This window comes from Equus caballus, chromosome 30, assembly GCF_041296265.1.
Source record: "Equus caballus isolate H_3958 breed thoroughbred chromosome 30, TB-T2T, whole genome shotgun sequence".
Taxonomy (NCBI): domain Eukaryota; kingdom Metazoa; phylum Chordata; class Mammalia; order Perissodactyla; family Equidae; genus Equus; species Equus caballus.
The window spans coordinates 17,369,118-17,383,646 of record NC_091713.1 but is presented as its reverse complement, the minus strand read 5'-3'; the positions used below and the strand labels follow the sequence as shown (position 1 = coordinate 17,383,646).

Sequence of the window (14,529 nt, the reverse complement as noted above, 5' to 3'; positions counted from 1 at the left end):
GCGTGGCCTGATGAGCGATGCCATGTCTGTGCTCAGGATCCAAACCGGCAAAACCCTGAGCTGCTGAAGCAGAGTGCACGAACTTAACCACTTGGCCACGGAGCCAGCCCCCAAATAAAACATCTTAAGAGTGATTATAAATAAGAAAGAAAACCACATGAATGTTAACAAAAAAACAGGCAAAGGATATGAACAAATCCATAAAGAAAACTAGTCAATAAACATATATGAAAAAGTCCACTAGTAATTTTTAAAATGCAACTTAGGGGCGGCCCAGGGTTTCACTGGTTTGAATCATGGGTGTGGACAGGGCACCACTCGTCAGGCCATGCTGAGGCAGCATCCCACATGCCACAACTGGAAGGACTGACAACTAAAAATACACAACTATGTAGCAGGGGGCTTTGGGAGAAAAAGGAAAAATAAAATCTTTAAAAAAAAAAAGAAAAAATGCAACTTAAAAACCATAAGATACCATTTGTACCTATTAGATTGTCAAATATTAAAAACAATGTTAATAAGGCTATTGCTAATTTCCAATGTAGTGAAATGGATACTGACACCCTATTGATAGGGGTGAAAATCTGTGGAAGGCACTTTGGTAATGGATCAAATGTAATCTGGTAACGGATCATTTTGATCAAATGGTAATGGATCAAGAGCTTTTTAAAACATGCACTCCTTTTATCGAAAAAGTATTCAGGAATGCATTCTAATAAAATTATCAGCTGAATTACAAAAATGTAAGTACAGGATTGTTTAATGCAATGCTGTTTTGGGGGGTTTTTTAGGGGTTTTTTTGGTGAGGAAGATCGGCCCCGAGCTAACATCTGTGCCAATCCTCCTTTATTTTGTATGTGAGATGCAGCCACAGCATAGCTTGATGAGCAGTGTGTAGGTCCGCACCTGGGATCGGAACCTGTGAACTCCAGGCTGCCAAAGCAGAGCAGGCACACTTCACCACTACGCCCCCGTGCTGGCCTGCAGTACTGCTCTAATAGGGAGTCATTTCCATAAGTTACAGAACATCTTTATGCTAGAATGCTATGCAGACATTAAAAATACTGATGTGTATTTACATATACCAACACGGGAAGATGTTCAAGAAATATTGCTAAGTGTTGAAAAACCTCATATTTGCATAAATGTGTGTAAAAGTCATACATATTATCTTGATATGTAAGTACAGAAGAACATCTGGAAGGAGTGACAACAAAATGAAACAGTGGGTAGCAGTAGGCAGTAGTGAGGGGATTATAAATACTGCTTTTCCCTTTTGCTTATCTATATTTTCTATTGTGAAAAAACAATTTTTTTAAAATAAGAATTTTAAGGAACACAGAGGAAAATACTTAAGTTATAAATAACATCTAAACCAAAGCAGGAAACAAGATCAGCTACAAACCTCAACTATGCAATAACACTCACTAAAAAGCCAGGTTATAATACACAGAAAACATAATAATTGCTGTGTTAAAACTGATGGGGTTACGGTTGACTTAAAAACCCTTTTCTTTTCCAAATTTCCAATGATGTACTTTTTGTAATTAAAATAAAAGTGGGAAACTTTCCTAAAGAAAACTGTCAGTGTTGCTAAAATGAACTTCAAATAGATATTGCACAATATCTCACTGTAACCTTTAAAGTTAAATTCATGTTCTCCTATCTGATAGTAAGAAATAAAATACCGGCAGTTGAACTTATACCATACCTTTGCCAGCAGAGTTTTCCCACAGCCAGGAGGACCAGCAAGGAGGACTCCAGCTGGAGTCACCAATCCAAGAGCTTTGAACTGATCTGGGTTACGTACTGGCGCCTGGAACAAATGATCCCAACAGCGGTCCATTACAGATGTCTACTTCCTACAGCACATTCTAATTACCTCCAGATGTGTATTTTCAACACAGATTCTGACGCCCAAAGATAAGAACAGTGCCTGGTGCAGAGTGCTTACCTCTGTTCCACGCATGAAGTATATGGTAACAAATTCTAAAATCCCTGTGCTAAATGTCCAGCTTATAAAAATGTTAGCAATGCCCTCCAGAAGCAGCGGAGGTCTACACAGGCCAAAGCCAGAGACACCTGTTCACTGTGATCCCCGTGTGTTTTCTCTTTCAGCAGTCACACGCCTCTAAACGGATCGTACTTCACTAACAAACCATGGAATGATGAGTAAGGGGGAAAAGTAAGACTAAATGAAAATTAACCCAAAGTCTCATGGGCATTAAAACTGCCTTGACCCTTACGAGTGTGACTGAGTTCAGAAAGTATTTCTCAAACAACTTGGTCTTGGTGAAACCCAAACTTTTTTTTTTTAAACTCACAGAATCAAGCACAACCAAAAGAGTAAGTCTAAAACAGATCTCAAAAGAATGAAAAGCCATTGTTGGGGCTTAATAATGAAACAACAGAACATAGAAAAGAAAACAGTCAAGCCCATTTACACACAGACCTAGGACACAAGCGTGGTCGTTTACCCACCACGTATGCCAACGACATTCTGCAGCAGAGACACCTACCAATATTGCCATGGTGAGCTCCTCTCTAATATCCTCCAGGGCACCAATATCTGCCCACGTCACATTAGGCACAGTGACAAAGCCTTCCCTTTTGGCAGAGGGTTGCACAGAGGATAGAGCAACAATGAAATCATTCAGTTCAATGCACAGCCCTTGCAGCTGCCCCTCTGAGAGGGGATCTTGGTTTCTTAGCAACCCCAGTAGCCTTTGCAATTCATCCTTAAAGGGAGAAATTGAGGGAGAAAATGAAAAACCACAAAGTTTGTTGAAAAAGTTACTTTTTATACTTTCAAAAATTATTACTACAATATTTCTGTAAGCCATAGTAAACTTCCATGTTTTAATAATTTTCTCCATTGACACAGTCATTTATTTGATTTGGTCAAGGAAAGGTACCCCGCGTATAAGCAAGCACAGGAGAATGATTTCCGTATGCTATACTAGGGGTAGCTAGGGCAAACACAAGCAGTTCGCAAACATCCATTTCAACAACCATGTATTTCCATTTTTCATTTATAGATGTTCAAGCAGCAGCTGAATTTTGATGAAATTAAAACAAAATTACCCTGGCAGTCTGATTTCATAATATGGTTCCTTGGTGGTTTATGAGCTAAATAGAAAGCAGGCAATTTTCCTAGGACTACTGAAATCTGGAACTTGACAGGCAGATTTCTCGATTTGTGAAGAATATGAGAGGACAGGTGTAAAAAGCAACTCTAATTCAATTTATAAAATCCTAATTTACATGCAATATTACGGAAGGAATTTGTTCACTATTACTTTTAACAGATCTAATTGTGCTTCCAGATGAGTAAGGAAGAAACAAAAGATTTGAAAACAAAAGAGCTAGGTCTAAGCCCCTGCTCTAGACAGGTGAGGCCACGTGGCCTCGCGCAAGTCACAATCTCTTACAGTTTAGTTTCTCTGATTATAAAATGGGGAAAGTAATGATATTTACTTGACAAAGTTAAATAGACCAAATTATATTATAGAAGCTCCCTGTGCAAACTATAAAATGCTACATAAATGTTATATTGAGTTTTCATTGTTATATTGCATTTATTCAGAATCAACTAAAAAAGTCAAACTATACTTCTGAAATTATAGACATTCTGGGTACAACCAATAATTATTCTAAAGGTAAAATGCCAATAGAACAGAAAATCATAAACCTCAACTACCTCAATACTTGCTTGTAGGATAACACAAAGTAAAAACCCTTAAAGGACAGTGTAAGGCCCCGCACAGAAAGCACCTGTGTTTCGGAAGTGGGCTCAGTTCCAGCCCTCTCTTCCCGGCCTCCTTCAGACGGCAAACCTTCAGTCTCGGGATCTTTCTCCTGCTGCTCCTGGAGCTTCATTAAGACCCTGTGGACTGCACACATGGCTGCCTCTCGGCAGAGCGCCATCAGATCAGCGCCGACAAAGCCCGGCGTCAGGTGTGCTAAGTGGCGAAAATGAAAAGTGTCGGGAAGTCGTAGTTTTCTGCACAAAGTCTGAAGTATTCTGTAGAAAAGACAGGGAAAAAAATTCAGATTCCTAACCTACCAGTAAAAACAAGTCACCGACAATATTTATTTGAAGTCCTTCCTCTCTGTCAATGGTATTTTAACGGGTGCAATATAAGAGCAAATCATTCATTCATTCAACACATGCTAAATCGCTGTTACATGACTCACTTTATTCCATTAAAGATTAAGGTATAACATCTGCTTTGTTAATGCTGTGAAGAACAAAAAATAGATTTTAAAACATATTCTGCCTTTAAGAATTTTACAATATCACAGAGGAAATAAATGATTTATGAGGATATAAGGTAAGTTCTACTTTTAGTGTAGATTTAATGGACATCTAACAGAAATAAAAGCCTCCAAACTCAAATAAACCACTAATTCTATTCATCACAACCAATTAATGGAGATGCACACTTCAGCATTCAATTTTACATCAGGGCAGTTACTTCTCCAACTTCATCTTTACCTATCGTTCATCCCTGTACTGCATGTGTGAAAACTTTTGCTCAGTTTAACTAGCAACATGGTATATGTAAATGAAATGTGGACTTCTGGATAAGTATTACTAACGGAATACCTTAATTTCTGGTAGGACCTACTGAGTAAAACTTAAAAGCCGTAGAGATACTCAGGACGGAAGGTGTGAAGCTACACCGCTTGAGTTTGACAGCAGCTCCCCCACCCTCTGAGTAACCTGGGCCGGCCGCTTCACTGCTCAGCTTGTTTCCTCATTGGTTAAATATATTTTATAGTAGCACTTCCTCAAGGGGACGCTGCTGTAAATGAACATATGCAAAGCCCTTAGAACAGTGACTGACCCACAGTAAGTACCCAATAAATGTTAGTTATTATTATTCACATTTTGTGATATTAATTAACTTGGATAAGGAAATGTATTTTGAAATTTCCAAATGTGTAGGGGAGACTAACATTTCAAATGTCAAGCCGATGGAGAAGTCATAGAAAAGTCACTGGGATCATGTAAGTGAACAGAATAGAAGCAGATAAACGTTACTGACAAATGAAAACTCAGAGACTCTAAACAACAGGAACCAAGAAATGTTCCATTACAGAACTGGTTCCTAAAGATACAGACCCCATTTGCTGCTATGCAGAAGAATCTAAGAGATTTAAAATCTCATGAAAAATAGCTAACATAAAACAATTATCATCCTTTCCTCAGTTACAGTCTATTCTGGAAAAAACGCGGATATTTCCACTCATCATACTACAGAAACTCCAAAGGAGGAGAAAATAATGATTAAGAGATTTTCAGTTTCACGAGGTGGAGTAAAAGGTTTTCAGCAATGCTTCCTCTGCCCGAAGAAAACAAAAACAAGAAACAGAAGCACACACTCCGTGGTCTAAGCGACTAGGAGACTATCTGTACTCTCCCCAACACCCCTCCTCCAGCCTGCTCTGGAAGTTCTGCAGAGAATTGGCAACAGAGGATCAGCATTTATTTTTACGAGGCCTTTGAAAGCTATCAACAGTCGTCCTAGGCTAAAGGCGTCAGCGTGGCTCTACATAAAGAGAGGTATTGATGCTGACAAGAGAGACTGAAGCAAACAGGTATCTGCGGGCTTGCGATGGATGCATATTTTACTACCAAAGAAGAGAAAGGCCACTCAATATAGGTCTCTCTGTCAGCTCTAGCTGATGCCCTAAGGACTATAAATCCCCAGAAAGATTCAAGTATTACAGGGTTCCCAGAACAAATGATCTAGGTTTAATGATATATTTGACTATAAATAGGATGAGTTAACTAATTTTTTAAAAATAAACCTTTTAGGGGCTGGCCCTGTGGCATAGTGGTTGGGTTTGGCATGCTCCACTTCGGCAGCCTGGGTTCACAGGGTCAGATCCTAGGCACAGACCTACTCATCAGCTATGCTGTGGCAGCAACCCACATACAAAATAGAGCAAGACTGGCATGGATGTTAGATCAGGGCTAATCATCCTCAAGCAACAAAAGAGGCAGACTGGCAACAGATGTTAGCTCAGGGCTAATTTTCCTCACCAAAATAAACAAATTAATTAATTAAAAATTTTAAAAAACTACTTTAGAACACTTTTAGCTTTACAGAATTATTGCAAAGACAGTACAGAGTTCTATACACCCCACACCCTTCTCCTATTATGAAGGACAATTTTGAGGCTCATTGCCCCAATACTTTGTAGCATGTCCTTCCATTGGGATTAGTCTGATATTGTTACTATGATTAGGCTAGGATGTGTTTTCCAGAAGAGGACCACAGAGGTCAAGTGTCCTTCTCACCACATCACATCAGGGATGCCTACTATCAACACAACGCATCACTGTGGATGATCGCCAGGTCGGAGACAGTGGTGGAAAGGGTTTCCACCTGAAGTTACTATTCCCCTCCTTCCACTGCACTCTTCTGGAAGTCAGTCGCTACGCCCAGCTCTCATTTAAGGGTAGAGAGTTACAGGCCACCTCCTCAAGGGCAGTGCATCTACATAAATTATTTGGAATTCTTCTGCACCTATTCTCACCCATTTATTTATTTATTCAATCATTTATTTACATCAGTATTGACTAATAGGTATTTGACTCTCTGTAATTCTGAACCACAATTTATGAAGAAAGAAAGTGGATGGAGAATGGTAAAGGACCTAGCAGAGGGGAAGAAGTCAAAATTAACCTTGGGAGAAGGGGCACTGATGAGAAGGAAGTGCATTTGTCTGGTGGCATGCCACAGACCAGGAACTGGAGGCATCAAAGTGTCCCAGGACAGAAACCAGGGCCACAGCAGGGAGCCGAAAACAGAAATTATCTGAAAATCTGCCTAAGAAGTATTAAGACTCCACATATTCTCCACCCCCTGGACCAGCAGGATACCAGGAGCGTGCTCTCCGGTGAAACCGACCCAGCGGAGGGAAGCTCCAGGTTTGCGGACAATCTAAGATCAACTCCACCAGGAAAATGGGTGAAACTCTGTACAGTGCATGCAATTCCTCAGCTCATTCCCCCAGCCTAGGTCAGAAGACCAGCAGTTAGCCATAGAGCCCCATGGTGTCTGAAGATCTTTTTCTGAAAAATCTGAACTGACTCAATGAAAAGAATCTACAGAAATTGACATTTGGAGCTTTTTAGCTAAAAAGTTAGCTGGTCATCTGACTGCTTCATCATGGCACTCACAAAGGAGCCTGTACTGCAGCTGTCTAATCAGACTCTTTTTTTCTTTTTTGTGAGGAAGACTGGCCCCGCACTAACATCTGTTGCCAATCTTCTTTTTTTCCCTCCCCAAAGCCCCAGTACATAGCTGTATATCCTAGTTGTAGGTCATTCTAGTTCTTCTATGTGGGATACCGCCACAGTGTGACTTGATGAGCGGTGTACAGGCCTGTGCCCAGGATCCAAAGCAGCAAACCCTGGGCCGGCAAAGTGGAGCGCGCAAACTTACCTACTCAGCCATGAAGCCACACCCCGCAGCCTCACTCTTAAAACAGCAATGGACAGCCAAGGACTGCCATGTGAGGAGAGCTGCCAGCACGAAAGAACAGTAATAACAGCTCTCAATTACCGAGACTTACTCCAGACCAGGGACTGCTGTCCTGACTGTGCACATTACTTCTTGCTGCCTCTCACCGTGACAGAAGGCACTAGCACAGGCCAAAATAAACACATACACACACAGCAAAAAGGAAACTTGGAGGAAACAGGGATGTGGAAAAAATTGTGAGAGGGTTAGCAAATGAAAAAATATGGCAACCGCGAATTCCAGAAAAGTTAAAAAAGTGAAGAGAGGAAACACAAACATAACATTTCCCACTGACCTGGGAAAGCAGTGAATAATATTTATATAGAGGAGAAATGAGAATGCTAAATATGGATATATCAAAATTCATAATACAACTATATACTATAAACATATGAATATTGTTTGGATATTAGATATATTAAAGATTGTTGGCTATGTAATGGCATTGTATATATGTTAAATAAAGTCTTTCTCCATTAGATACTGAAGTACATAGTTGAAATGATACAATGCCTGAGATCTGCTTTACAATGCTCCAGGAAAAAAAAAGGGAAGGGTAAATAAAAGACGACTGTGAAAATGTTGATAATCGTTGAACCTGGGTGCTAAGACATGGGGCTCATTATTGTGACAGTTCTAAAGCACGTCTGTAAGTTCCTGACCCTCTTCCTAGTGAGAGGTGGGGTCTACGGCTTCTCTCCTTAAATCTGGGCTGTGACCGATCAAACACAGTATAGTGGAATTGATGCTACGTGGCTTCCAAGGATAGGTCTAAAGTGAGGCCACTTCAGCCTGTTCTCTGCAATCTTCAGGCAGCAGCCCCAGGCAGCCACGTAAGAATCCGACCACCTCCAGGCTGCCCGGCTCTGACGAAGCCCAAACTGTCCGTAAAGGGTGCCACATGCAGAGGCCTTTAGCTGGGAAGAGAAAGGAGGAAGGGGACAGACCAGATCAGATGACAGATATACAGAGACAGACAAGCTAGACGAGATGGACAGGCAGGGAGACAGGTAAGACAGCCCTGCTGCTCCAGGTCCCCGCAAGGTTCTGGCTCCAGCCACCATCTCCGCAGACACACGAGCCCCTGAGACAGCACCAACTAGCTGAGGCCTTTCTGGATTCTTCACACACAGAAACTGTGAGAGACAATATGACAACTGTTGTTGTAAGCCACGAAATTTTAGGGTGGTTTGCTTTGCAGCAATAGAAACTAGAACAATTATATTAGACTCCTTTTCTGTACATTGGAATTTTCCATAATAAATTGCTTTTAAGGATCAGAAAAATATCAAGAGCTACCTCAAAAAAAATGTTTTCGGGGGCTGGCCCCGTGGCCGAGTGGTTAGGTTCGCGCGCTCCGCTGCAGGCGGCCCAGTGTTTCGCTGGTTCCAATCCTGGGCGCGGACATGGCACTGCTCATCAAGCCACACTGAGGCGGCGTCCCACATGCCACAACTAGAAGGACCCACAACGAAGAGTATACAACTATGTACCCGGGGGCTTTGGGGAGAAAAAGGAAAAAATAAAATCTTTTAAAAAAAAAAATGTTCTCCTTTCTATGTGTCAGACATTGTGCTAGGTACATAAATTCAATCCTTAGGAAGCCTTTAAGCTAGCCAAAAAAACATAAAACCAGGCCTACTGGTATGGTTCTATACCCCAGTCCTAATCATTGCCTGAAAATCCTACTGTGATCCGAGCCAGCTCATCTCAGATTATCCACGGAAGCAATTTCAGACCATCATTCTCAAACCTCTAACCTATCCAGGAGTGCCTCACTTTCAACTCACAGAGGAAACGCCCTCAATTTGCCAGCACGCCACAGATAAACCTACTTCCTTTCACACCCTTCCTTCCCCTTTACTATCTTTCAACAGAAGCAGCCCTGTTCTCAGGCCAGCACCTACACAGGAGCCCTGATCCCTGACTCCTCCCATTTGTTCCTTCCCATTAGCACTTAAAGACACTCAGGTTTCTCTTATGCTAACAAGCCCTCTGTGACACTCCATTACCTACCTCCTGCAGCTCCCCCCTCCTCCTTCTCCACAGCCAGACTTCCCTTCAGTGAACCAGGCAAGTCTGTCGCTCTTGCTCTATCACTTTCCATTTGCTCCTCGGAAGTTCCAACCTGGATTTTACCCCTATCGTTCCACTCAAACAATTTTTTCTTAAGTTCACTAGTGACCTCCAGGTTGCTAAATTCAAAAACAACTTTTCAGCCCTCCCTTGCTTGACTTCTCATTGGCATGACCTCTCATTCCTTCTTCTGGAAACATCCGCTTCCCTCGGCTTCCACCACACAACATTCTTTTCATTTTCCCAATACTTCTGGCTGCTCCTTCCACGTCCTTAGCCTGTCAGGCTCTCTGGGCCTGTCCCAGGACCTCTACGTCTGCTCTTCACTCTCTCTCTGGACAATCTCATCTACTTTCACAGCTTCAAGTGCCATCAGTATATTGATGACTCCCAAAGTTTCACTTCCTCCGAGCTTCAGACTCATTTGCTGGCTGCCAACGCGACACCTCCATTGGAGATCCTGCAAGGACCTCTAACTCAACTGCCCTTACCTTCAACATCCATCCCCAAATCCTCTTATCCTCCAGTATTTCCCATCCCCTCCATAGAAAACCACCTGCACAGAGGCTTAAGTCACAAATCAGGGAGTACTTCCGTCTTGTTCACAACTCCCACCTCTCCACACATGATCTGTCAACAAACATACCTTACTGAGTCTACTTCCTAAGTGTCTCCAGTTACTTCAGTTCTATCTACACTCCCACCTCCTTAACTCACCCGCCACCACCTCTGCATCTTGAGACAGCCTCCAAACCGATTCCTGCTCTCCTGTCACTCACGCCTCACACTGCAGCTACAGGGATCTTTTCAGAACAAAAAGCTGTTTCCCTCAGGGTCCTGCGTAACTGCTTTATTCCTTCCTGCCACTCACAGAGTAAGTCCAAAATCCTCACCAAGTATGTGAACTGCCCTCTGTACACCTCTCTGGCCTTTCCACATCCTCTCTCTTCTTCCACAGCCATATTGTTCTTCCAGTTCCCTGGACACACTGAGCTCTCACTCACCTCAGGGCCTTTACACACACTATTCCTACCAGGAATACTTTCATCATCATGGGATCAGTTAATTGCTATTTATTCTTCAAGTCTCAGCTTTCTCAGAGAAGCTTTTAAGAACCCCCAGACCTGATACATCCTCCCTAAGACCCCGACTTTGTCTTTCTGTATTCATCTCATTTCTGATTACTCAAAAGAGCGGCTTAAGTGCCAACCACTGTGTCTCCTTGGTGTGCCACAGGTGCTTAAATAAATGTCTCCGCAGTTAATGAATGACTGGGAATTAATGACATAAAACAAACATCAACGTATCTCAATTCTAATAAATAATTTCCCCAACTTAGAATTTAACTCCTTGACATCTGCATACAATATCACTTCTTTGCTTCTGCACTCAGAGCCAGACAAAAGCACAAAAACAAGAAAACCGCATTTGCCTTTGTCAAAGACTCAATTACAAATACTCTTCCTCAGGAGGGGGAATTAGTGATTAATGGGCACAGAGTTTCACTTCTGCAAGGTGAAAAAGTTCGAGAGATTTGTTGCAATGTAAATATACTTAACACTACTGAACTGCACTTTTAAAAATGGAAACTGGCAAATTTTACGTTTTTTTACCACAATAAAAAAATTAAAAACAACAATACTCTTCCTTAAAAAGTTCCACTCAGTATTATGTTAAGTGAAATAAGCCAGATAGAGAAAGACGAACTCTGTATGACTCCACTCATAGGTGGAAGTTAACATACAGACAAAGAGAACTGATTGGTGGTTACCAGGGGAAAGGGAGATGGAGGGAGGGCACAAAGGATGAAGTGGTCCACCTACAACATGACTAACAATAATGAACCACTGAAATTTCACAAGATTGTAAACTATCATAATCTTAATAAAAAAATAAAAAACAATTTCCACTCACAGGGGCCGGCCCCGTGGCTGAGTGGTTAAGTTTGAGCTCCGCTTCAGTGGCCCAGGGTTTCACCAGTTCGGATCCTGGGCGCGGACATGGCACTGCTCATCAGGCCACGGTGAGGCGGCGTCCCACATGCCACAACTAGAAGGACCCACAACTAAAGTATACAACTATGTACTAGGGGGATTTGGGGAGAAAAAGCAGGAGGAAAAAAAAAAGATTGGCAACAGCTGTTAGCTCAGGTGTCAATCTTAAAAAAAAAAATTCCCACTCATAATTATATTCAAGAGCTATCTTTTCTCAGCCTTTGACCCTGCTCTTCCCACCAGCCTTAAACACACTTATAATACCCCCTGTTCAGTCTCAGACAGAATTCTTGCCCTGGCCACCTATGGCTTAGCTAGACCACTAAGCCCACATAAAACACCAACATAAATGCCTATAGCACTTACTCTCTGAATCTAAAACGGCATTTGAACACACTGACACAAGGCAGTCATAGATAACTGCAGACACCAGAAATACCTGGATTCTACGTATTAAGTCCAAAGGAGAAAGGTACCTTGAAAGGAGAGATCTCTGACAAATTTCTTAACCAAGTGACCAAACTTAACATCACCAATAATGATACAAACTGACACTAGGAACCTCTGGAGAAGAGGTTCTGAGAAGGACACCTCACCACCTGCGTAGGATTCTTGCCCAAGACGTTTAACCTGAATCCAATCATGAGGAAGCAGTCAGATAAATTTAAATTGTGGGGTATTCCACAAAAGACTTACCTGGACACTTCAAAAATGTCAAGGTCATGAAAGTACTCCCTCCCCCAAAAAGGCAGATTAGAGGAGGTTAAAAGGACATGTCAACTTAATAGCAGATTTGATCCCTGAGTGGATTCTGGTAAAACAAAAAAGCAAACAAAAAAGCTAAACAAAATGAAAGATGAGAACAACTATAATGGACGTTTTGGGGGCAACCGGGAAAATGAGACTGGATTACATATTAAGGTAACGTTATGTCAGGCGTTAAGTTTCTTGAGTGTTAAAATGGTATGACAGTTACACAGGAGGATTTAGGGCTGAAGTGTCATGTCGTCGTCACCCGTCCCTCAAATGGCTTGGCAAAATAAAGTCTATACACACACACGCATCTGAACGTAGGGAGAGAGTGAAAGCAAACATGGCAAAATGCTAACAAGTGGTAAATTCAGCTGAAGGGCTAAATACAGATATTTATTGTACTATTCTTTCAATTCTTCTGTAGGCTTGAAATTTTTCAAAATATGGCCTTTTACTAAAGCCATTTAAAGACTTTGCTGACGATGGAATACTGGATAGACAGACACAGGATTTCATCTTGTAGGGATGACGGGCCCCAGTGTGTCCACGTCTCTACCATCAGGTCTGGTGCTTAATCACAACCAGGCTTGATAATGGACACAGCCCTTATTTCTCTTTACCTGTATTGCAAGCATCTCGAAAGCAAGGACTTATAATTCTCTGTGTTTCCCATATTACCTACTACAGTGGTATATGCAGGCGCTATATGCTCAATACATGTTTGCTGAATAAATACGAACAACTTAAGTATTAAATATTATTATTTTGCTGCAGGCATAAACACGTTAGTCAACAACCCTGAATGACTAACTACTTAAAGATTATCTATGCGGAAATGCAATTTGCACACACATGAAAGACTATGAATATAACAGCTGAAGAAGAACGAACGAGAGAAAAAGAAAGCTACACGTGCTTCTCGCCCCTCATTTTCAAAGCATTCAGTTCAGATGACACGGTGTATACAAACTGCTTTCTATAAGAATGTACCTTTCCCTGGATGCTTCATCTGGGATGCCCAGGCATATTTCTCGGTCGAACCTTCCAGCACGTCTCAAAGCAGGGTCTAAGGAATCTGGCCGGTTAGTAGCTCCAATGACTAGGACCCGAGCTGTAGCCGCCACGTTATTCAGATCTAGTAACACCAGACACAGGATGAGAGGTGATCAAGACACCTGACAATGAGGACAATAAAGCTTACGCAAGTCGTTTCAGCGGCTGGAGGGAAAGCATTACACATTTTGATAGCAATATACATATAAAATTAACAATGACTAAAGGTCTAATACGTGAAAGATGTGAGGAAGATAAATACAAACTTTGTCCTCAGGCAGCTTGCACTCTATTGGGAAACACGGAAGACAAATGTTGTGAAGCCCAACAGCTGGTGTGAACAAAGCCCCACAGCAATGCAATGGAAGACACTATGAATTCCGATCGAGGAAGAAGGGAGAGTTCGGGAGGAGCCACCACTCTGGGAAAGCCCTGAAGGGTGAACAGGATATTAATAAGCAGAGATGCAGGTTAGGGATATTCTACATGGAAGAAATGGTACGAGTGAAGGCAGAGATGGACAAACAGGTGTGACATGTTTAGACAAGGTGAGCAGTCCAGCAGGGGGTCTGGGCAAGACAGAGGATGTCTGTCTCCAGAGACTCACAGCATTAATTTGAGATGGGGATGCAACAGTCTTCAGTTGCTCTGCTAAATCTACAGACAGATTTTTAGCAATGGACGGAAGGCAGGGCCTAAAGTGTATCTTTCGTAAGTATTATTTCTCTCAACTGAAGCAGGGTCGAACAGCAGAGTCTGAGTTATACCCTCTGGAGTGTGTAATAAGAAGGCAGCAAGATGCTAATTAAGTACTCTGACAGCCAAGTCATGAGGAATTTACAGTATGTTCATTAGCCAACAGAAAGCCATGGAAGGTTTTTCTGAGAAGACTTGTGTTTTGGAAAGATAATTCTAACAATAATTTTGAAGAGAGTAAAGAGGAATAAAGGGGAAAAGAGTTTGTGGTATTTGATTACAATAAGTGGGTAAGAGATGGGTGAAATAAGGTAGGAACATAGTAAATAAAAAGGAAACCCCCAATTTAAGTACAGGGTCGTAGACGGAATCAAAAGCACTAATGATTCCATGTGAGGGGTGAGGGAGAAGGAAGACAC

The 14,529-nt window shown here is 41.8% G+C and overlaps 1 protein-coding gene across 3 annotated transcripts in view; it reads right to left on the bottom strand.

Moving 5' to 3' along the window:
* Positions 1-14,529, bottom strand: part of NVL (nuclear VCP like) — a 90,600-nt gene that overhangs the window by 55,851 nt on the left and 20,220 nt on the right. For all 3 annotated transcript variants that reach the window (XM_005607990.4, XM_014738027.3, XM_023632795.2), the window contains 4 exons: positions 13,352-13,496; positions 3,775-4,024; positions 2,520-2,738; positions 1,712-1,816 (listed from right to left, as the gene is read on the bottom strand). In XM_005607990.4, coding sequence (XP_005608047.2) covers positions 1,712-1,816; positions 2,520-2,738; positions 3,775-4,024; positions 13,352-13,496 — 719 coding nt within the window. The remainder of the gene's footprint in view (positions 1-1,711; positions 1,817-2,519; positions 2,739-3,774; positions 4,025-13,351; positions 13,497-14,529) is intronic.